This window comes from Myotis myotis, unplaced genomic scaffold (genome assembly GCF_014108235.1).
Source record: "Myotis myotis isolate mMyoMyo1 unplaced genomic scaffold, mMyoMyo1.p scaffold_m19_p_6, whole genome shotgun sequence".
Lineage (NCBI taxonomy): Eukaryota > Metazoa > Chordata > Mammalia > Chiroptera > Vespertilionidae > Myotis > Myotis myotis.
In genome coordinates, this window is record NW_023416368.1 from 56045213 (window position 1) to 56070450 (window position 25238).

At 33.7% G+C, this 25238-nt stretch overlaps 1 protein-coding gene across 8 annotated transcripts in view; it reads right to left on the reverse strand.

The window, feature by feature from the left end:
- Positions 1–25238, reverse strand: part of LRBA (LPS responsive beige-like anchor protein) — a 559344-nt gene that overhangs the window by 105165 nt on the left and 428941 nt on the right. For all 8 annotated transcript variants that reach the window (XM_036315411.1, XM_036315409.1, XM_036315413.1 and 5 more), the window contains one exon: positions 11912–12064. In XM_036315411.1, the coding sequence (XP_036171304.1) occupies positions 11912–12064 (153 nt within the window). The remainder of the gene's footprint in view (positions 1–11911; positions 12065–25238) is intronic.

The following is a 25238-nucleotide window of genomic DNA, read 5'->3' on the forward strand; positions in this document are numbered from 1 at the left end:
ATTTCTCTTTTATTCGAAGTCAATGTTACCACATGTGATTTTTGCTTATATCTGGATCCCCAAACAGTTTCTGCTGGCCAGAAAAAATAAATATTCTGATTTCCTAGATAGCAAAATTCTTCATGACAAATAATTCTGCTTTTATACTATCACTTGCAAGTTTGCTTAGTACAAATTAATAACTAAAACATTTATCAATAACTAGGACATTAAAAAAAAAAGGTTTCTAGCTGCTATTGTCAGGCTGACTTTACTGATTTTACATTTGAATCTCTTTATCTGTTGTATTAAAATCTTGATCTTGACATTAACAGAATTACTTTTTTGCTTAATTGACAATATTCCCATAACAGTTTCAAAAAGAACTATATCATTATTACCTAAACATAAGAGGAGTTTAAAAAGTTGAGAATCTTTTCTGTTTTTGTTTTTGTTTTTTGTCTATAAAACATATCTAACCAGAGATATACTTATCTTACTCAGGTTACTTATTCCAATGTGTTTTCAATTTTTAGGTATTGGATTTTTCCCCTCTTTGATTTTATTTTTTAAATAATATAAAACATTTCATAATTTCAAAGTCAAGACTATTAAAGAATATAGATTCTATTTGTGAATGACATTTTCTACTCTGTATATCTTTAGGAAAGACACTGTAAACTGAGTCACAGGGTAAACAGGTAGGGAATCTTGCTAGAGAATGGCAAAGTTCCCTTCTTTGAAGTGTGTCATTTTGCATTCCCATCAGCAATGTAGGAGAATGCCCATTATCCCACAGCCTCATCAACAGAATATGTTGGGACTGAAATATATTGGAGTTTAGCCAATCTGAAAGACACAGATGGAATTTCAGTACAATTTATATTTCTTTTATTATGAGAGAGGTTGGATATTTTTTCATGTGTTGAAAGGACAGTGACATTTATTTTTCTGTGAATTGTTGCCATTTTATTAGATTGTTGGGTTTATTTCTCTCTAATTTTGTTATTTATAAATGAGGTCCACTAGCCATTTGCCTAAGTTTTAAATCTCAAATGTTTTTATTCAGTTTGTCATTTGTCTTTTGACTTTGCTTCTAATGTATTTTGTCATGTGAAAGTTATTATCTATGTATAGGTAACCAAAGTGGTCAGGTCTTTCTTCTCATACTTTTGGATTTTGAGGTATAGCTACAAAAGTTTTCCCCACTCTCAGATTATACAAAAATTCATTAATATTTTCTCCTAGCAATGGTTTCATTTTTTCACATTTAGGTATCTGATCCTTGGTTTTGCAAAACAGATAAAAGATTTTTTTTTCATATGGCTAGCACATATCATTTATTATAAAGTCTATCTTTCCCCACTGTTTTGAGTTTGGATGGGGGTTTATATCCCTTCTTCCCCCAACCAACACTGAGCCACTAGGATAGGACAAAATAGATATTTAACAAATATTTGATGATTAAATAAATGAATGAAAGAACATAATTTACTAACTGTACCTCAGGAAATTCTGATGAAGGTAGTATTTTCCATGAACCACATATATATTACTTAGTGTAAAGGATACAGTTTTCACCTAAAACCAAAAATCTACATGCAAAATAGCACAGGAGTTCCACTGGATAAGGAGAATAATGACCTGTGAGTCACGTGTGGACAGATTGAGAATGGGCTGCAGGAAAGTCATAGGGTAATATGAAGGGGTTTTTATAAAACATTTTAAGGAAAACAAAAGTTTTGAGTAGAGCTGTTTGTGGGTGTCTTTTTTTTTTTTAGGTAGTGGTGATAAGAAGGTTAAGGTGGTAAGCTTTGTGACATGGTTTGGTTTAAAAAGGAGTAGGCTCACACTGAAATGAGTAGAAACAGCATGTGGCAGGCACTGTGGTGAGTGAGGAAGGCATGTGGAATGACATATTCTAGAAGCTAGAAGCTAAAAGCACAACTACTACAGCCTCCTGTACCAGGAAGAGGTAGAAGTCTGGTTTCTCCCCCCGACACACTTCCAGGTAAATCACTACAGGAATGAGCAATTACTGTTACACAATTCCTCTCAACATCATGTGGATGGGATATTACTGGGGAGCAATTTTCTATTATTCTTACAAAATCTAAAAATGTTTTTGTTAGTAAGTTATATTAATGTTTTTAATGAAATATTAAGTAAAGTTGATAGGAAAGCATAGAGTTACTTCAGAAGAACCACAAAATTTGTATAATTTTTTTCCAACACAAATGTAATATACCTGGGAAATAATATATCATTTCACCTTATCTTGCTTGTATATAGCACAGTAATATGTCACTAAACAAAATATAGTTTCCATTTCATGTATCCACAATTCAGATTTCAGGTGTTTAGAGAATCTAGAACTTGGCAAAAACTCAAAGCATCAAAAGGCGTGAATAAAACAAGCACAAAACTTAGGAAGTGTAATGATGGAGTCACTGTCATCTCTCGGGCTTTTACCTTGCCTTCTATGCATATGTAATCCATTTCAAAAAATTATATTTTTCCAAGGAAAATGATGAAAAAACACTGTTATCTGAAAGTATGAACTTCATTTCTATGGAACTTTTTCAGTATGGGACTATCCCGTTCCTATAGATGCTGACATCTGAGGCACTCTTCTACTCATTGTGGAATGATTCTATCAGGTAAGAGTAGTAACTGAAGTTAGTAGGTATCTTTTCTGCTTTGTTAACTTCTTTAGCAGACACAAGCTTGTACAAAGAAGTAGTTATGATACTGTATAGTGGCCTTACAACGTATATGGATGTAATATACATGACAATAGCACAAAGCAGGAGGGAATGGAAATGAGTTGGAACAAAGTCAATATATCTTACAGGAATTAAACTACTATTAATCTGAAGTAGATTGAGATACTTGAGATAAACTGAAATAATTAAGATGCACTGACTAAGAAAATAACTAAAAAAAATTGTTAATGAAATGTAATGGTGGACCAGGAATATCTATTCAATATAATAATATATAAAGGAGGAATAGAAAAACAAAAAGACCCAAGACTAAAGAACATAATTAGCAAAATGGCAGATATGAATCCAACCACATCAGTAATAGCATTAAATGGCAGAGAATATTAGACTGGATATTTATGATCCAAATATTCTATCTACAAAATAATTGCTTTTGAATTAAAGACAAAATAGGTTGGAGGTAAAATAATGGAAAAATATATGCAATGCAAACAGTATCCATTTGAGAGTTGGATTGGCTGTGCTAATATCAGGCAAATAGACTGAAACATTGCTAGAAACAGAAACAAATTATGATGAAAAAAATATTCATTGGGAAAATATAACAATTCTAAACATATGTGTATAGTGACAGGCTGAAAAATGACCCCTATCACAACAAAGATACCATGTCCCAGTCTCTAGAACCTATAAATGTTAACTTATTTGGGAAAGGGACCTTTGTGGCATGACTAGATTAAGGATCTTGACATGGAAACATTTCCCTGGATTACCTGGGAGTACCATAAGTAATCACATATACACTTCAAGACAGAGATTCCACAACAGAGAGGAGAAGGTGATGCGGGGACAGAGGCAGACATCTTCTGTAGGAAGAGCAACACTGACTTACCATTTCTGGGCTCTAGAACTGTGAGAGAATAAATTTATGTGGTTTTAAGCCACCGCGTTTTTGTTAATCCATTACAGCAGCCATAGGAAACTAATACACATGTTCAACAGCAGGGCTTAGAAATACATGAAGAGAAAACTGACAGAGCTGACAATATTTGGGGATTTCAACATCCCATTAGCAAAAATGCATAGAAAGAGACAGAAAATCAACAAAGATATAGAAGACTTGAACACAATAAACCAAACTGATCAACTGGAATCTTTAGAACATGCAACAAGAGCAAAATACTCATTCTTCTCAAGAGCAATGAAGACTTGTATAATGTAGACCATCTCCTAAGTCATAGAGCAAGTCCCCATACTTTTTTATTTAATCCTCACCCAAAGATATGTTTTGATTTTGAGAGAGAGAGGAGGGGAGAACGAGAGAAACATCGATTATGTGTCCCGACTGGGCATGGAACCTGCAACCTAGGTATGTGCCCTGACCAGAAATGGAAGCTGTAAGCTTTTCGGGTACAGGACAACGCCCCCACCAACTGAGCTACCAGCCACGTCAAGTCTCAATACATTTAAAACAACAAAAATCACGCAAAGAATATCCTCCAATCACAATAAAATTAAATAAGAAACAAAAAACCAGAAAGATATTTGGAAAATCCACAAACATTTGGGAACTAAACGATGCACTTTGGAATAACCATAAGTAAAAAAAGAAATCACAAGGAAAATAAGAAAATGTTATGAGATGAATGAAAATAAGTAAACAAAACATAAAAGTTTTATGGGATGCAGCAAAAATAGTACATAAAGAGGAATTTATTACCATAAAAACTACTATTAAAAAAAGCAAAAAGAACTCAAATTTAAAATTGTTTCCCACATCAAGAACCTAATAAAAGAGAAAACTGAATTCAAAGCAAACGAAAGGAAAGAGATGAGTATTAGAGTGAAAGCCCAACAAAAGAAAAACAAACACAATAGGGCAAAATAAATAAAAATGTGTTTAAAAAAAATCAGCAAAACTGACAAACCTTTAGCAAGAATAACCAAGAAAAACAAGATGACCCCAATTACCAAAAATCAGGATGAATAAGGTAACATCATGAACAACCTTAGAGAAATTAAAATGATTGAGGGCATATAATGAATAACTTGTATACCAATAAGTTAGAATATTTAAATAAATAAATTCCAAATTACTGATTCTAATGACAGAAAAAATAAAATATGAATAAACGTACAACAACTAAAGAATTGATTGGTAATTTAAAATCTTCCCACAAAGGAAATTCCATGTCCGGATGGCTTCAGTGGTGAATCTGACCAAATATTTAAAGAAGAAATAATACTAATCTTTCACAAAGTCTTTCAAAGAGTAGAGGAAGTGGAAACACTTTACTACATCGCATCATATGAGACAAATATTATCCTGACATTAAAGTCAGACAAAGATATCACAAGAAAACCCATATCAATATTAACTCCTTATCATAGATGAAAAATCCTCAAGAGCAATAATTTCTCAATAAAATATTAACAAACAAAAATACACATCAAGAGAATGTATAACATCCAAGTGTGATACATTTAAGAAAATACAAGATTAGTCTACCATCCCAAAATCAATTAATGTAATAATCATATTTCACTTTTTGTTTCCTGTTTGGACAACTGTTCTCTATTTCAAGATCACAAAGAAATTCCCCTGCATTATCTTCTAAAAGTTTTCCTCTTATATTTAAACTGTGTCCCCGAAATTCAAATGTTGAAATCTTAACTTGCAAGTAACACATTATATGACCTGATTTGGAAATAAGATAATTACATATGTCATTACTTATTTTAAGATGAGATCATACTGGAGTAGAGTGTGATCCTCATCCAATATGACCAGTATCCTTAAAAAAAGGGGAAATGTGGACACAAACAGGACACAGAGAGAGGAGGATGTGAAGAGACAAGGGAGAAGACAGGTGCCAGATGCATACAGCCTAGACAGGCTCTTCCTTCAGAGGCCTCAGAAGGAATAACCCTGCTGAACTCTGATTTCAGACTTTCAGCCTCCAGAACTGGGAGACAGTTAAGTGTCTCTGTTGATTAAGCCACCCAGTTTGTGGTGCTTTGTTATGACAACTCTAGGAAATGAATACAATTATTATTTACCTTAGCACCTAAATTGAAAAGTCATGCCTTTCCCCACAGATCTGAAATATCAGCTCTACAACAGATGAAGTTTATTCATATGTCTTGGTCTGTTTGTGGGGTCTCTGCTCACCTCAGTTAGTCTATTTCTCCTAATTTTCCCTAATTACTGCAGCTTTATAATAATTCTTGATCTATATTAAGAATCCCTCTGAAATCTGTTCCTGTTCCTTGGCTCATTTATAATATTTTTTTCATATTCCAACAAAACAAAAACAAACCTGCTGGAACTTGAACTGGTTTTTATTTTGAATTTATAAATAAATTTGTAGAGAATTAAGAACCTATCAACATGGGACACCCCACTTACTTAGATGTTCTTTCTGAACTACGAATCTCTCAGTAAATTACATGTCAGGACTAAAAGCAAACCAAACAATAGTAATTTAAGAATTTTTTCAAACTTTGTAAAAATGTGCCCCCATTCTCCAGGGATTTAGATCCAATCACTTCAAGGAGTGGGGAGGGTAGAGGGAGTGATAAGTCCAGAGTAGAGAATAATTAGTACCAACTGAAGCTACCATGGCTATATACACTCTTGGCCACATCATTATCAATGTGGAAAAGGAAAAGGCAACTGGAAAAGGAGCAATATGGAAAAAAAAAAAGCATGTTAGCTTCCAGCAAATAGATACACACTGAGTGGCCAGATTATTATGAGCACCCATCAGTACTTCGTTGGACCACCTTTTGCCTTCAATACTGCGGCAATTCTTCTTGGCATTGACTCCACGAGATGTGAAAGGTGATGCGAGGAATCTGACACCATGATTGATGAATAGCACTGTCCAGTTCTGTGAGATTTGATGGTTGTGGAACCAACTGCCTGATGGCTCTTTTACCTTCGTCCCACAAATGCTCAATTGGATTGAGATGTGGTGATTGTGGGTGCCACCTAAGCAAGGTAAAGTCTCCCTCATGTTCTTGAAACCACTCCTGCACAATACAAGCACCATGGCATGGCGCATCGTCTTGTTGGAAGAGGCCATATCTATCCTAGACAGCTCTCTTAAGAAACATGCTTTTAAATGCCATTTACCCAGGAAATGGAAACAAGGATGTGAATAAAGGTCAAAAAAAAGTACAACCCCTTTCAAATTTCAATCAAACCTCTCAACTTTACAGTGTTTCTAACCACTGTAATTTGGAACATAATATGCCACTACAAAAATCTAATGCTACATCATTACAAACTTAGCCATCTCAAACTTTCGGTCTTGCTATAGGCACCTACAGCACTTTTTGATCAACATGAGGTTCTTTGTATCAACTATGCTGTCATCACTTGAGAATTGTAAATTTTCTATTCAAATGAAAAGGTTAGAAAAAATTGACCCAGTTCATTCAGGTATAAGATCTGTGAACAGATTTATATTTAGTAATAGATAGGAAAAACAAGGATGGTAGAGAAACAAAATCTGAAAATTTTTGTTTTCTCTCAGACAAAAAGATTTTAAAAAATCATTGCTTTTAGTTTATCCATATCATCTGGAAAAGAGATAACATACTCATTTTATTTTTCTTTACCTCCTCAAGAAAGTGACTACTCATGAAATGGTAGGGAAGACAAAAGCTACAAAAGCAAATGTGATTCTAACTAGCAGACTTGGGTCAATTCATCAATAGATGCCTTCATTAGATTCATGCCACCCTTGAGCACTGAGAAGTTTTCTATGTCAACAGCCTAAGCTATCAAAGAGGAAGAAACCTCCAGAAGAGGAGTGATACAGTCTGTCTCATAGACACTCAGTCAATACCTGTTAAATGAATGAGTTTCCTTTATTAAAATTTAAATAAACTATATATCCTTCAGCTAAAGTAAAATGCTCCATTTCATCAACTTTTATAAATAGACCTATCTTTCTGCTCAGAGTATGATTTTCTTTGTCTCTCACTCCATAATATAGGTTCATAATATCAACATTATATTGTAAGAGATATATGATGATCGGTCTGAACGCATACATTTTTATATTATTTGAAAGTATGAAAGCCTATTTCTCATTTATATTTCTGAAGCAGAATAAAAATAAATAGATTTTTTGTCCAGGTAATATTAAGTAACACAGACCAATCTTTGGGATGTAAAGACTACTTTGAGTTTACCGAGATTCCAACTCTTCAGAACAAAGAAAAGATAATTTATTTACCAAAAGACTAGTCAGACCTAGGTGGGTTTCCCTTCTAAAATACACAGGATATTATCTTCTGTGCATAAATCCAACACTTTAGCAATCTGCCAATCCTGCGTTTAGATCTGCATTACTTACAGGAAGCTCCGAGGATTAAAACGGCCAGATAAGACAGCAGGTATGGCCTTCTAACACAAACAGAAAATGTAGCATTACCAGTCCACCATGGAAATCATGTTCCTAAAAATGTCCTATCCCCTTGAATTAATATTTGGGCAACCAAATACTTTAAAAAAATGTGCTGGATATCTTAAAATGAGTCTGTCGGTTAATTAATTCTGTGATCCCCTGCTACCAGCAGAGTACTGTAGAATCTGTTATTATTCACTGTCCTATAGATCATCTGTTCTTGGTGCTGGTTTGTTCCAGGAAGAGAGACAGCTGCAACACTATATCCCTGTTCAACCTGAGGACCATCTGACTTTAATTGTAACACACAGCTTGATGTGGCTCTGGCTACGAGAAGCCAAAGTATCGTCTGTAATAATCTGGAAAAGCAGAAACCTGCCAACAGAGGGCTGAAAACAGGGACTTGTGCTGTCTGGCTGCCTGACGGGCTGCAGGAAATATGATTAATGAGTAAGGTATAATGATATCAGGAACCCGATTAGCACCACAAAAAGGTCACAGATCAAAGTAGTATGCATTTCATGAGCTACAATCATTGCATAAAATCTGTGGACTTGAAGAGGTAAACCAAAAGGAGGAGGGGATAAAACCCTTATGTGATAACATGCTAACAGATACATAAAATACCATACTGATAATTCAGTCACTTATATGAAGTTAACAGGAAATTATGAAATGAAACAATATGGACTGTGCTGTAGGAAAGCTTTGTTCATGATAGGTGTATAATAAATATTTTTTGAATGAATGATTAAATTCTTCCATAAAGACACATGTAAGTAAAATCAAGTATCCTTCCTAATTATGGATTAAAATGATCAGAGATGTAAATATTCAACTCTGAACTATATTTGCATTTAATTTGCAGGGATTTTTAAAAATATACTCTGCTAAGAATGTATGCTTATTCAGAGCCTAAACTATGAAGACATTTGTAACACTTATAGGAAGAGGAATCATTGGGAGAAATGTTTAAGGACTTAATAGGTTATAATAACTATGCAGTTAGCATTGTAAAATACTATTTTGTAGATAATTTCACAGTCATGTCTAAGTTTAAATCAGGGGCAGGCAATACAAAATCTGACTGGAAAACAATGTGGTAAGTTGCCCCTTCTTTTCTTTTTCTGATGCCTTTAAGAAACGAGTCTCAAATAAATCTGGTTCTTCTGAGAGTAAAGATGAAAAGTACTGTCAGGAGAATGGCTTACCTCAATCTATACAATTACATTTTCTTAACTGTCAAAATATTGTTGAAAAGCTTTTAATGCAATTAATTCAATGTCTCTGCCTCTTAGACCTCTTTTACAGCAAAGTGAACACACTAACAAACTTTTTTGTACTGTAAATGATACTAAATATGGTTATGATTAATAGAGAGCTGACATCCTTGAGACTTACAAGTATAAACCATATTTGAGAAAAAAAACATTTCAATCACGAAATAATATGATTTTAATTATTTTCTTAAAAATTTATTCCAGATTGGAGATGATTATTTATACTTTTCAAATATTACATAAATGTTATTTTATACCTATCTATGGTAAAAACATGATTTTAATTGGCAATTCCAAGGGAACCAATGAAAAATGAAAAAGATAAGCCACAGATGAGGAAAAAAAGTATTTAGAAAAGATATGTTGAATAAAGGGCTTTTCTGAAGAATAAAGATCTCTTAAAATTAAATAATAAAAAGACAAAGAGTTCAATTGAAAAATAGGCAAAAGATGTTCACAGAACATATGTGAGTAGAAAATAAGCCGGTAAAAAGGTTCAACATCATTAGTCATTCGGGAATAAAAAATTAAAATCACAGTGAGATGTCTACTAGAATGGCTAAAATAAATAAGACTGACAATATCAAGTCTTGGCAAGGATATGGAAAACTGGAAGTTCACACATTGTTGGTGGGAATGCAAAATGGTAAACATGTTCTTATCATATGACCCAGCAATTAAACTCCTAGGAATAGAAGAGAAATGAAAACAGATGTCCACTTTAAGACATATACAGATATTCATAATAGCCTCAAACTGGACAAAACACAATGTCCACAAACTGGTAAACAGGTAAACAAAATCTATTGTACCTTTACAATAAAATGCCATGCAGCAATACAATAAAATTAACTACCGATATATGCAGCAACATGGATGAATCTCAAAAACATCATGCTAAGCGACAGAAGCCAGGCACAAAAAGACAACATATTGCCTGATTCCATTTATATAAAATTTCTAGAAAAAGCAAAACTATAGAGACAGAATCAGTGGTTGCCTGGGACAAGGAGTGGGAGCAGAGACAGACTACAAACTGGTACAAGGAAACCCTGTGGAGTGATACAAGTGTTCTAAAGCTGGTTACACAACTGTATAAATTTACTAAAACTAAATGAATTTGTGTACTTTTAAAAAGGAGAATTTTATGGTATGTAAATTATGCCTCAATAAATGTGTTTTAAAAGGGCAATCACACACACGCACACACACACAAAATTGTAAAATGACTATACCTTCTATTGACTTCTATGTGCTCTGGGAAACAAAATCACACAACTATAGATAACTGCCACATTTAAAATCTGACTTCTCCTTTAATATCTTTCAGAGCTCAGCTTTGTCTTTTGCTGTCATTTTAATAATTTAATGAGAATTTTCAAAAGTGCGTGAGGTGGAAGTATAATGCAACATGTACCTTACCACTGTGATAGAAAAAATTTTAAGGAAAAAAAAAAAAGACTGTAATAGAATAATATTCCGTACTATTTTCTGAGTGTCTACTATAAGCCAGAGACTATTTTAGATATTTTACACAAACAATTACAATTTTATAATCATAATTTCCAAATTATAAATGAGGAAACCAAGGCTCAGAAAGATTAAATTCCCCAAGATCCCATAATCAGCAAAGTGATTTATCCAGGATTAAGAAAACTGGTCTAACTTCAAAGCCTATATTCTTTTCACTCCCACTGCATAGCTCTCAGTATATATGTACCACGTGAAATTTCAGGAAGAATGAGATTACAATTGGGATCTGGAAGATAGGATTAAAATATAATTGTTGGCATAAAAAGTAAGAAATGCCACCTAGAAAACTAGAATGCAATAATTTTCCTTGTTTAAGTGTAATTTAGATTTCATATTTAATATGAAGTATAAAATATTACTTTTAAACACTAAGTTTAAAGCTCCCTGCTTCTAAACTTTTATGAAAATTAAAGCAAAATGGAAAAGTCGTATTACTTTTTTTAAAAACAGCTAACCCGTATGATAGGACATTAAAGTCCACTAGAGAAGATTCTAAAGAATTGTTTATAAGCACAATAATTACTGTGCTCTTAAGCATTTATATTCTAAATATTACATGAAGAATTTCTTCAAAAGACAGAGACAGGATATAATTTGAATATCATTCCCATTATCAAAATGTGCAATGGCCTCCTAAACTGGAACACAGAATTATGTTCTGCTGGTACAAGAAATCCACATGGGAAAAAGCAGTTTAACTTACAACTTAGGCTTATAATTTTGAATTATCACATACATATAAAAGTAACCTAAATTCTGTATAAGACAATAAAAGAAAACCATTATACCTTTCATGTCAATAAAATTTTATCAAGTTTATATGAAGATTCATGAACTATTATGTCACTCTCAGTTATTCCATCATCTCCAGTTTCGTCCAGAAGATCAAGGGTTAATGATTATACCAACACATGAAAGATACTTTGAGAAAAGAAAGGCTAATGACAGACAGAGTAGATGATTATTATCTTACCAATCTGTTTATGCGAACAAATTCTTCTGAGGTTTTGGCCCAAGGAGGAAGTTCAACATCAGACACTACTGTCCCATCATCCATCACTCCAAGATTATAATCATTGAAGTTGACAAACATCTCAGGGAGATAATAAAATTCAGGGATCAACTCCTATATAAAATAAAAGACAATGTCATATTATACATTACAGAATACTGACTAGATATTCATAAAAGGGCCTAGTTACTTACTATTGTGAAGGAAAACAAAATAAATGTTTTTCTCTTTTCATACTACAGCCCTATCACAAAGTTTCTATTAGTGTAGAAACCAAATTTAAGTAACATCTTACTGATTGGTTCTATGCTTTCCTTCAGGACAAATAACCTCAAAATTCCTAAATACCAATATTTGAGTAATTAATATTTGAGGTTTGACAAGATATAAACAGAGATTAACACACTATATCAATAACAACTTAAACTAGATATTTTGAGATATATGGAATTTTTGCCACTGCCTTGATCCCTTCATTAACTAGTAAGGTATTTATTACACTTTTATGTTTTAACAGTATATTCTGCTCATATTTCAAGACATTCAGATTTAGTTTTAAGGCACTAATACTGGTTTTAAAAAATCAAAATTTATAATTAGTCTAGAAAATGACCTACATAAGAAACTGGGTAAACTAAATATGAGTTTAATAGGATATTTAATAAGCAGAGAAATGAAGCCAGTTGGGTTTTTAATAAGCCCCATGTATAACTAGTTCTGAGGTCCTATAGATCAGACTTGAAATCCAGTCCTGACATGGGTCAGTGACTCAGTGGTCTTTCAGATACCCCTCAGGGCTAGCTATGGCAGGCCAGGCTTTCCCAACAGTTGAGTAAAATAGGGAGGTCATCAGATTTAGGACAAGGTCAGTATGAATTTGCCAGAGCAAAGGAAAAAGATTCAGCAGGAATTAAGCTATTATCACCTCCATCACCCATGTGAAATGTTGTTTGACTGTGAGTTGTACATCCTTTGTTTACAAGCACAGTAATTAACTAAGCATGGTAGAAATGAGCTTGTCCTCCAAATGCCTGACAACCACCTGGTCATTGGACTTAAAAACATTTAAACTAAGCAATTTTTAAAAAGTAAGAACCCTGTTAAAATTTCACCATAAATGAAAAGATAAAATAGCCACCCCCAAATTTTAAGATTCTCAACTCCAAAAATGATGCATGCAAGTCTAATTGACAAAAGGAGGAGAGGTATATGAGTGTTATTTTATGCAACGGAAAGCTATAGCCAACTTGTTTGAGCTAACATTTGTTGCATGAGATGGGTCAGGTACTAAAATAAACTCTTAATAAAACTTACTACATTTAATCTTCACAATAACTATACAAAGTAAGGTAGGATCTCCATTTTAAAAATGAATTAAGGGTCAAAGAGGTTAAGTAATTGTGCTCAAATTTACACAGCTGTTTTATGACATATTTAGAACTTAGATTAAGACTTGTGTATCTGTAAAACCTATGTTCTTAATCAGCAAATGACATGGATTCTACAGTATCCACAATGCTAATCATTTAAAATGTGTTTGACCTTTATTCTAAGTTATTTTAAAAAGCAAACATAAACTTTTCATTCTCTCGTGACACACAGACGTTCTCCTGAAAAAAATAGATATAGTACATACATGTAACATGCATATATACTACACATATAGCATTATTTAATAAAATTCATCAAACCAGGAAGAAATTTTAAAATATGCTATAATTATTTATTCAAATATGAAGGTAAGCCACTTTATAACTATTAATAATTTGCTCAAGTATGCATTCAATATATTTCAACTTAGACAAACGTACCAAAATGTCTTATTTTTTATTGCCTATTACTTGAGCTACTTCTACAATAAGAAAGATGACTATGCCTACCTTGTGTATTAAAAAACAAAAGCAGTATTTTGGCTTAATGAATTACTTATTCTTCCCATTTCAATAATACCCACTAATCCCATCCCCACCCCCAAACACTAACAAATGGAGGAGGTTGTGCTTCTTGGCATACTAAATTTAAGTTTACTTAACTAGAAATTAAATGGAGCAAATACAGACATAAAACAAATAAGAAAATTTTCACAGATGATATGAAGAAAAGCACTTTTAAGTCTTAATGGACCATGTTAACTTTTCAGTTATATAATTTCTAACATGAAAGGAGGGAAATAGTAACTCATCAATTTCAATAATTACCACAGATTTTATTTGAGGTTTCCTACTGAAGATATCCTATAAATTTTGCAAAATATATTTAAAAATTTTAAATCTTATTAATTAAAAATTAAGCTTAACATTTCACTTGAAATTCATTAATATTTGTTTTGGCCTCTTAATATGACCTCTGACCCCCATATCCACCCATTTCAATAGAGGAATCAGAACTTCTGCATGGTCCAGAGCAGAGGGAAGGGAAGAAGAGACACAGCGAATCAGTAAAATCTGTTGACTGAATGACTGAAAAATGATATTTAAACTCAATTTTCTAGGTACCACATACACCTGAAGACACCCTCTTTTTCTCTTTTGTGAAATTCTAAACAAGCAGATTATGTAAGGTGTCCAGGACAAGCAGTGTTAAGGTTAGTGTTTTTAAAAAGACAGAAGCCAAAGAAGAGAGAGAAGATATCCCCAAGATTAGGGAGGCAAATCTGCAATCAGCTTTCTTTCAGCCTGAACAAAAGGAGAAGGATTAAGTTAGGCTGGAACCCAGGGGATGCAGAGTTGTGATGGGGGTCACTACTTGCTCATTTGGGGTCTCTGTATGAACTAGAAAAAGGCAAGCCTTCTGGGCTAATGCAGCCCCAAGGGAACTCAGGTTGGTAAGTGGAGTACTGGATTTCTGTTCCTCTTCTTCCCTTCAGTCAAGAACCCTTGCATGGAAAACAAACTGTTGAAATATATGTGGTGACCATATGAGTGTACACATAAGGGAAGCTAGTCCCTTGGTCCCAGGATTTTTGGCATCAGCAAATATTTCTTAATCCAAGTTTGGTATATTAGCAGAGTTGTCTTCCAAAAAAACCTGTGCCTTAGAGAGTGAGGATATGACAGAAAGGAATTAAGATGTGGACCACATACGTCCAAATCTCATTTGTCTTGGAAAAAAGAGGCTCCTGCCCTACTCCTTTAATGCTGTGGAATGAATTTCTATATAGATACTTTGAAAAAGATTTAAATTCAAATTGGAACATGTCTTATATACCTGAACTGGTGGTTGTGAATTTATATATATTTCAATGATAAAGAACTACCAATGTATTCAATGATAATTATTTCTAGGAAACAAAATGGTAAAAAGAACTAAGTATGGGCAAAAATACAAATAGAATGTGTTGCTTTTATTAAAAAAATAAAACTTTTAAGGAGTTCCTGCTAAAATATTTTACTTAAGCCTTGGGTAGATACAAAGGGTAATGTAACATATCATTATCACAAAAAAACCCCACATTTATTTAGTTTTTACTCTTTGAGGGAAACTATGGTAGGGTCTGGAATGTGGATCTGTTAGGGTCTTCTCCCTTACAGATCACATTTAAATTGCTAAGAAAGAGTGAAAGAGTATATTCATTAAGAGGAAATTAGTTAAAGGAACAAATGGCACTCTAGAAATTCAAAAAAGAAAATGATGTCTAAAAGTTGGAATGGTCAGAGTAAGCCTTAGGGAAAAGAACATAATACATTGTATTTCTCTAATACAATACTCGTCAAACTGTATTGCAATTGTTTGCTTATATCTCCCTCTAAATTGAAGGCTCCATGAGACTGAGGACTTTACATATCTTGTTCACCACTACACACCTCCAAAGCCTTAAATACTGAATCTGACACAGCGAATCAGTAAAAATCTGTTGACTGAATGACTGAAAAATTATTTAAACTCAATGATAAGTAATCAGAGGGGAAAAACTAGAACAGTTCTGACAAGGGGAATATTTTAAAAGAGGTACAGTGATCATTAAAACATGCGTATGATTGTGTCCAGTGATCAATGAAGAAGTATTTCATTGGTTTAGAGAGGACCACATAAACAAAGTAGGAAATAAGTTGGAGACATAGGTAGGGTCAAAGTGTGGAAAGCCTGAATACCAGGCTACAAAGTTCAGCTTATTCTCCATAAGAAATTTTTTTTTTTCCATAAGGGAATTTAAAAAATGAACATGAATTTAAAATAGGATGTTTCCAAGAGAAACGCTGAAGATAAAGAAATAGTATAAAAGACATCATTAAATAAGCACAAAATTAAGTAAAACAGTGAGCATATATGCTTAAAACATATTAGAACCTCATTATAAGGAAATCTGCATGAATAAATTAGTTGATGGGGTTGAATATCCTCTTAATGTGAAATAAACATGCTGAATTCAACTGAGGTACACAGACATAGACAAAAAATATATAGGCAATATGCATGACAATGACATTCAAGTTATACAGCAGAATTTCATCTTAATCCTGAATGCATCTTTCTAAGAAACATGACTCGCTATTACCGAATATTAGTGTTTTAAAATTATCTCCTTTGACAGATGAAATTTAGTAACAGAGTCAAAGATTAAGTCTTTCTAAGACTTCTAATGTATACTTACAAAGTGAAGTATGTTTTATATTCATCAGAACAGAACATTCAGCTCTGGATAAAAAACACATGTTCAGCAATTCTTTAAAACATCAGTAGAAAATGATAAGTAAACAACACTGACAGAAGACAGAGATATTTACAATTCACATTTTCTCCTGACTTGCTGACAATGATTTTAATCTCTATCACTTAATTAGGCAGATGGGTCTTAGAGGCAGGTAACATGGTCAAAATGTATTGTATCATCTCCTAAAATAAAAATTTGAAAGGTTCAACGAAAGGTTATACCACAGTTCAGGATAAGCCCATTGCTTTGATCACAAATCCCAAGGCTTTCACGGCATAATGACAAGGATTGGTTGTGACCACACATATGCTTTAGTTTTCTGTATTAAGGTAGGATCCCCACTGATGTGAATGGCCTCTTCAGAGAGGCTGTATGATTCTCCTGCTAACAGTCACCAATTTTGTCAACTGAACTAAAATCATTACTTCAATAATGCCTGGGCACCGGTGACAAATATAATCTACTAACCCAAAGAAAAAATATAATCAAAATAAAAATAAAGATGCTACATCACAGCTAAAATTAAATTTTTATTTTATTCTTATTAAAATATGAAATCCTTACAACTCAAATATCAGCATGATAGCAAGGTAACTAATTTAATATACACTGATTTTGGGACATTGATAGTAATAAAAATGTGAAAGCAAAATTTTAGATTTTCACCACTGGAAAAGAATATATTTTATCAAAGAAAAAAATTAAAAATAACAAAAAAGTGAATGAACAATATATTATAAACAATAGTGTATATGCTCTGATACATTTTAACTTTCAAGTATTTTGTTAGCCCACAAATGAAAAGTCTTTTTAAAAACTTAGAGTAGTATTGTACCTAGAAGTTATTTTAAATAAACTGCATATCTGAAAGTTTTCAAATTAATGTTTAAATTTAGTTTCTCCTTATTTAGCAGATAAAATACTATGGGGTGTTTGTGTGTGTGTGTGTGTGTGTATGGTTAGTCAAAGAAACATAACAAAAATTTTTTAAATTGAAGAAGGAAAAATAATCCATAACACTTCTAGAAGAATCCTGTAAATACCGTGTGGTTTCAGATATTAGAAACTCATTTTTAATGTATTAAATTAAAGAAAAATCATAAATTACTAACCAATAGATAATAGATAATCTATCTCAATCTAATATAGTGAAGACAATAATTGGGTTTGAGTCTTGTCTACTCAAATTACTGGTCACATGCCCTTAAATTAATTTAATTTTTCCTGACCCTGACTCCCCTCAATTGCTATTTCTAAAACACAAGGTTATTGTGAGGCTAACATGAGATAATACAGACCTCTACATGCACATAAGATCTTACTACTATTATTAGCATCATTAATATGACCCTTGATAAAAACCCCAAATTATAGACTCAACTTGCCTGATTCTTAAAGCCAATAGGACATTCACTGAATTATGCTCATTCATAAAAGCATTGAATGTCATTCTACAGGCATTTAATAAAATTTACTTGTAAAAATTAATGTTCGCAAAAAAATATTTGAGATTTCATAATTGCTACTAAATAACTATCACATTAAAAACAAATTTATTTATTTTTTATTAGCAAAGACAGTATGGCTTAACATGTCTCACGTTATGATGAATACCCTCAATATGTTATAGTTCTCTCCTGCTTTCAACACATTTTTCACTTCCATATTTGGACTGGACATTTTCACTCAAACTTTTGCTGTTCCAGGCCCCTATGTTCAAGGTAATTGTAACTTGGGAAGAGAGAATAATCATTAATAATGCAAACAACAGGTATGCTGTAGCTGCCGGAAGAGAAGACATAAATTAAATGCCCACCTTAAATTATTTCTGAAAAAGTTGTAAAGTACATACATATTACTATGAGTTTAGGTGAGAAGAGTTAATATCAGTGTCTATGAACACATTAATGAATAGTCTAAATTTTTAATTAAACAAAAGTATATTCTGATCACCAGTCAAAAAAAAAAAAAGTCAAAGCTGATGTGCATACATTTTTATAATTCATGATGACAGGAAACATTTTCTAAGTGCCTTAAAATATTTTTTTCCTGCCTAGCATGAAAAGTTTCAAGTAATATTTATCAAAGAAGAAAAACAAAATAACTCATTGTAGACATAAATGTACAAAGTTCAATGCTAAAAATATAGAACAGCAGGTCCTTGGATAATTTTTTTTGGTTGATGAGATACCATGGGAGCTTAACTGTTGTTTATATCAATTAGCCTATGCCAAAATTGGTTTTGTTGTATGTTTTGCTTAAAGTCACCTTTAAGTGAGGACTTAATGCACATCATTTAACCTACTGATACATGAAAAAGAAAAAGATTAAAGAGATGTGGTTAAATTAATGAATCTGCAAGTTATGCATAAGTGATGTATAAAAAAAGGATGAACAGATAAACAGTTCAGTTAGTATAAGTGTTTTACATTGCTAAGAGAGAGCTGGGAATGCTAGAGCACACTCTAAAGTGGATGTGTGAAAGGGAGAGAGAAGGATGAAAAATAGAAACTTGCAAAAAAGATAAAAATAAACAATAGAGAGAAAGAGAAGAGGGGAAAGGAAGGGAGGGAAGAGGCAGAAGAAAGGGAGTACATGAGCCAGAAGTGTCCAAGGGATATATGGCAAGGATGAGTTTAATTTTAGTTTCCTTTAGCATGTCTGAAAAACAGGAAGAATAAATGATAAATAAGAAAATAAAACTACACAATCATCAAAGTTTAAGGTATATTTTTTTAAACAAATGCATCAAGAAATATATTTTCAGCAATTACATTTAACTGTAGCTAAACACTTACTTACAGATGACTGTAATGCTGATGCTATCAGCGTCTACGGAATGTATTACGGTAGGCAGTGTCCTCATAGGGGATAAGGAAGCTAACTCAAATTACAGACCCCTGGGATTTTGGAGGTAGAAGAGGGCAAGTCAAAGGTCTCATGTTTTACAAATCTCACAAGACACAAATAAAACTATTCTATGATCATATCCATTTTGTAGTCCTTAACAAACACGTGTGCACTTAAAACTTTTAAGGGTTGATTTTTAAAGCTAAAACTAATTATTATAATATTACTGATGGGTATTTATTTAAAATATTTAAAAATATCAGGATTTAATTGCATTCCATTTACTTAATTATAAGTATTAAATATGCTCTACTGACCTTACCAATTTCATAACTTAATATAAATTCTATATTCATCACTAACAATCCATAATGAATTATTAGATAGGTTTTTAAATTGAATATCCAAGATATGGCCAGTGACAAGATGTCCATATGGAATTCTTTTGTAAAGTGATAACAGTAAAAACTCTATCTTTCTTGGTCAGCAGATGACAGCATTCAGTTTTCTTGTGGCCAGAAAACCCCTTCCTAAAATATGGGCTGTCAGTAGCCTATTCCATGTGGAACACATACCCACTTGGGTTTGCTGTGCCCTTCTGACTAGGGTGGCCATGCTCATCTTTCTCCACAAATGCCTTCTCTCTTTTTCCCAGGCTCTTTCACTGACTTCACTTTTTTGGACATCTTTAAATCTACTCATTCGTTCACTTCATTCAACCAATATTTGCTGATTTCTAACTAATTGCAAGGCATGTTCTAAACGCCGAGGTTATAAAGTGGATAAAATTAAAACGTCTTCACTTTCATAGACCCTTAGTGATGGAGACATAAAATAAATAAACCACTTTATGTGTATCATGTCAAAGAGTGAAAGTACTGTGTAAATAATAAAACAAGGTAAGGGTATAGAGAATGATTTTAGAGAGGGAGTTCAGTATAAGTCCACTCTGGGGAGGTGACATCTAGGCAAAGTGGTTCAAGCATAGAGAACATTTTATGCAATGCCACTCAAACAAGAGTGCGCTTGGCATTTTTGAAGAGGAACAACAACAAAGGCAAGTGAGGCTGCAGTGGAGGAAGAATCTGAGAGGCAACCAGATATATGGGGTCTCAAGGCTAAAGTAAGAACCTGAGTTTGGTTCTATTAGATGAGCCATCATAGGATTTACCAGAGGACTATGACCTGATTTATAATACAAGAAGATTATTCTTTTTGTGCCCTATAGAGAAATCACCACATGGGAAACAGCCCTAGGGATGGATGTGGTGATAAGTGGTCAGATTCTGTATATATTCTGAAGGGTGAAAAGGTAGGCAGTGGTGAGTGTATGAAAGGGAGGAGCCAAAGACTCTAAGCTTTCTAAAGGCCTGAGCAAACTCAGTACATGGTACTGTCTTTTAGTGAGATGGCAAACACTGAGGGAAGAGAGGACATTTGAGGGCATTAAAAAAAATGCCTGAGTTAGATGTATAAATCTAGAATTCAGGAAGAGATAAGGGGCAATCACTAGGGAGTGAGTGTTCATGCAGAAGAGATTCAAAGACTAAGCCATAAGGTACTCCAGTGATTTAGGGTCTGAAAACAAGATAACCCAGTAGACTTAGGAAAGGGATAAAAAGGTAGCTAGGAACCCTACCTGGTTTGGCTAAGTGGATAGAGCATCAGCCTGCGAACTTAAAGGTCCAGGGTTTGATTCCAGTCAAGGGCACATGCCCGGGTTGCAGGCTTGACCCCCAGTAGGGGGGTGTGCAAGAGGCAGCCGATCAATGATTCTCTCTCATCATTGATGTTTCTATCTTTCTCTCTCTTCCTGTCTGAAATCAATAAAAAATATCTATTTTTTTAAAAAAAGGTAGCTAGGAGAGGATGGATCCTTATTTAAGAAACCAAGTGAAAGAACTGCTACAAGGAAAACAGATCAAATAATTGTGTCAGTAATGCTGACAGATCAAGTAGATGAGAACTGACAATGCGCATTGGACAACAGGGAAATTGTTCATCCTCAATGACTGACAAGACTGGTTTCAATAAAGTAGTGGGAAGTCAACCAAAAGCCGTGTCCTGGAGAATTATTTTTAACCTGTTTCTTGAATTCATCCCGTTAGCTAGTTGAGGAACTTAACACATTGCAGACCAGTCGTTTAATTGCTAGCTTTACCCAGTGGCCAGATAAGTTTTTATTGAACGAGTACAAAAACCATTTTCTATAAATGTTAAAGGCACACCTTAAAATTAAATACACATTGCATTTTGAGGTTATTATATGTTCTTGCAAGCTAATATTTTTTTAAAGTATGATACTTGGTAGAACACTGTGTAATATGAAAATACGAGAATTCTCGTGATCCTTCCGCAATGTGTTTTAACATCTTTCTTTTTACCTGACTGGAATGGCCTCCTGACATTTCTCCCTACCTCAAGCTCTCATCCTCTTTCCCCAATCCCTGGACCTATTTTCCACACTTGGTCCACAGTGCTTTCTTTCATACAGAAGCCAGTTACCAGCAGGGGATGGAAAATGATAGCCCATGGGCCCAAAGTGACGTGCCACCTATTTTTATAAATAAAATTTTATTGGAAAGGATTCATACTCATTTGTTTACATACTGTCTGTGTCTATAGTGGGAGATTGCATAGACTTCAAATCGAAAAAGTTATTATCTGTCTGTTTACAGAAAAAATTTGCTTAACTGGTCTATAGAATTAAGCTAAATATCTTTAGAATATTACCAAAGTCTTCATATTAGACCACAAATGTCTTTCAGTATGTCTCGTTTTATGTTTTCTATACATCAAAGTACATAAGACCAATTAGCAGACCAATAAAGCATTCCCCAAGGTGCAAAGCATTTTCCCTAATTTTATTAATGTTATTTTCCTTGCTTAAAATATTCTTCTACACTTCATCAAAGCATCCATTTAATAAATATTTAATTTAGTGCCTACTATGTTCCAGGCACTATTTTAAGCTTTAGGAAAAAAACAATGAGCAAAACAGTTCGGAATTCTTGCTTGGTGAACTAATGTTCCAGTAGGGTAAGACATAATAAACAAACAAATAAATATATGCATATGAGATGGTGGGTGATATGAAGAAAAATCAAATTGGGAAGTGAGTAAATGTGCACAGGGTGAGTCCTTGATAATGTAACTTTGAATAGAGACGACAGACAAGGCCTTTTCTCAAAGGTGACATTTGAGCAAAATCTTCAAAGGGGTGAAGAAATAAATCCATTAAGAATTTCTGGAGGAATTTTCAAGTGAAAGTAAAAGTAAAAGCAAGGGCCCCAAGGTGGGAAGATACCTGGAGTATCTGAAGAATACCAAGGAGGTCCTGTTGAGCTAGGCCTGAATTAGGAAGGGGCAAACAGTATAATGAGAGGCCAACAGGTAAAAGAATTCTGGAGGGGAGAGGAGGCAGTATAGGATCTTACTTGGTAAGGACTTTAGCTTTTACTCTCATCTGGAAAATCATTTACTAAGACGGGGAGGACTGTGAGAAGAGCAGGTTTGAAGGAATAAAGATCAGGAATTTGGTTTTAATGTGTTAAGTCTGAGATACATTTTACATGTTGAAATAAAGATGTCAAGGAGAGAGTCAGATATCAGAAGAAATGTCAAAAGTAAAGACATAAATTTAGGAGGTTTGTTAAAACTCCCTTGCATCCTTTAAAATACAACTCAAATATCACATATCCTATGAAGTCATCCACAACCCCTTCTCCCCTGTCAGAATTAATTTCATTTTGTTCTTATCTATTTATAGCACTTATCACTGCCTAATTTATATCAAAAATAGTTTTATGTATACCTGTCTTTCTCACCTGGAGATATGTGAAGTAAAGAACTACGTTTATCTTAACTTTTTAACCCCACGTGCTCTCTACTTTATATTGCATATAATAAATAATCAATAAATGCTGGCTTAACTAAATGTGTTTGGAGGATTTTAATTCACCTGTCATAGGAAGTTTTCTCTATGAAGACAGGAAGCTAGATACCTGTGCCCTAACAAACTTGCTCTTCTTCTGTGTTCTCTATACACATGCCCAGGTCAAATTAAATTTCTATTTCTCTCTCATCTGGCAAGACAAATCAGTCTCCAAATCCTAACAATTCTAACCTTCTAAATATGTCTTAAATTCATACACATTTCTCTAGTAGTACCATTATCACTACTAAGTTTAAGCTTCCACTGCCTTTGGCCTAATTCTTTTAACAGCTTTTAAACTGCTTTCACTCTTGCTCACAGCATAATTCATATTCAAACACCAATCACAGTGATCTCTCAGTTCATATCTCCTCTGCTTCCACCCATCCAATGTCTTCCTCTTGCCCTCAGGATGAAGTAACCTCTTTACCAAAGCATTTAAAGCCCAATTTTCATCTTTCCTCTCCCTCCTCTCGGTTTCAGATGCTGTACCTATGAGCCCACAGAGTCCTTATTAAACAGAAAGGCTGAGACGGTTTTAATAGCAGTATCTACTCTGGTGCAAATGTTCAACCAAGGCAATGACTATGTTTTATTTGGTGCTATATCAACCAGGGCCTGATGGTGTATAAACAAAATTAAAATTTAAATATTAAATGCTATCTCAAGATTCTGTCTAACTTTCACTCTAATTTTATTTTTAGCAAAGGTTATTTTAGTAATAAATTATTGTACTAAATTCTTAGCTTCTGGAGAAATATGAGTCTCCAACAATCTCCCCTTTAGATGCATTTATTACTGCCCCCTTTCAAAAATAATGAACCTTGGTGACAGTTATGACTCCTTCCACTCTCCAAGCCTGACTGTTAATCATTCCACAGGAGAGATGAAAAAGGGTTTAAACGGCAGTAAGTCCGTTTGTATTTAATCATTAGATTTAATTTATTGACACTAAAGGTACCTGAAATGAGAATTCTGCCTAGAAAAGCTTAGCGATTTGCCTAATATTTAGATGTGATTGTGTCATGAAATTCATTCAAGTTTTATGAGTCTGTGGTTTGTTCTACAAAATTTAGTCATAATCGTTCAAGCTGAAGACAGTAATCTATTCTTCACCTCAGTTTCTAAAGTTAAGTGAGTTTTTAAGACTTAAAACAGAGAGCCTGGTTGGAATTAAATATTACTATTTATCACAGTGATGATTCTCCAACCCAATTTTAGCACTTTCTATGCCAGTCCTCAAGACTACCTATTATATCTACTACCTGTCAATTTATATTTAGACTAGAGGCCCAGTGCACGAATTCATGCATGGGTGGGGTCCCTCGGCCTGGCTGGTGATGGGAGCCCATCAGGGTCATCTAGCCCAGTTCAGGGGGAGGGGCTATGGGAGGTTGGCTGTGGGAGCGCACTGACCACCAAGGGGCAGCTCCTGCTTTGAGCATCTGCCCCCTGGTGGTTAGTGTGCGTCATAGCGACTGGTCAACTGAACGCTTTTATAATGATCTCTTAGGCTTTTATATATATAGATGAAATACAACAGCAGGAAAATTGTTTTACAAACGGATGAAGGCATCTATCTTTCCAAAAGCAAAAAGTGATTCCTTGGTGTGATTCTGAAACAATGCCCCAAGTCTTCACTGCCCAATACAGCAGCCACCAGCTGCAAGTGGATAGTAAATATTTGAAATGTGGTTATATTTACATAGTGTAAATATAAGATATACGCCTGATCTCAAAGACAGTGTGAAAAAAAGGATGCAAAGTATCTAATTTATAAATTTCACATTGGTTATATGTTGAGATAATAGTACTTTGGATATATCAGGTTAAATATATTATTAAAATTTACA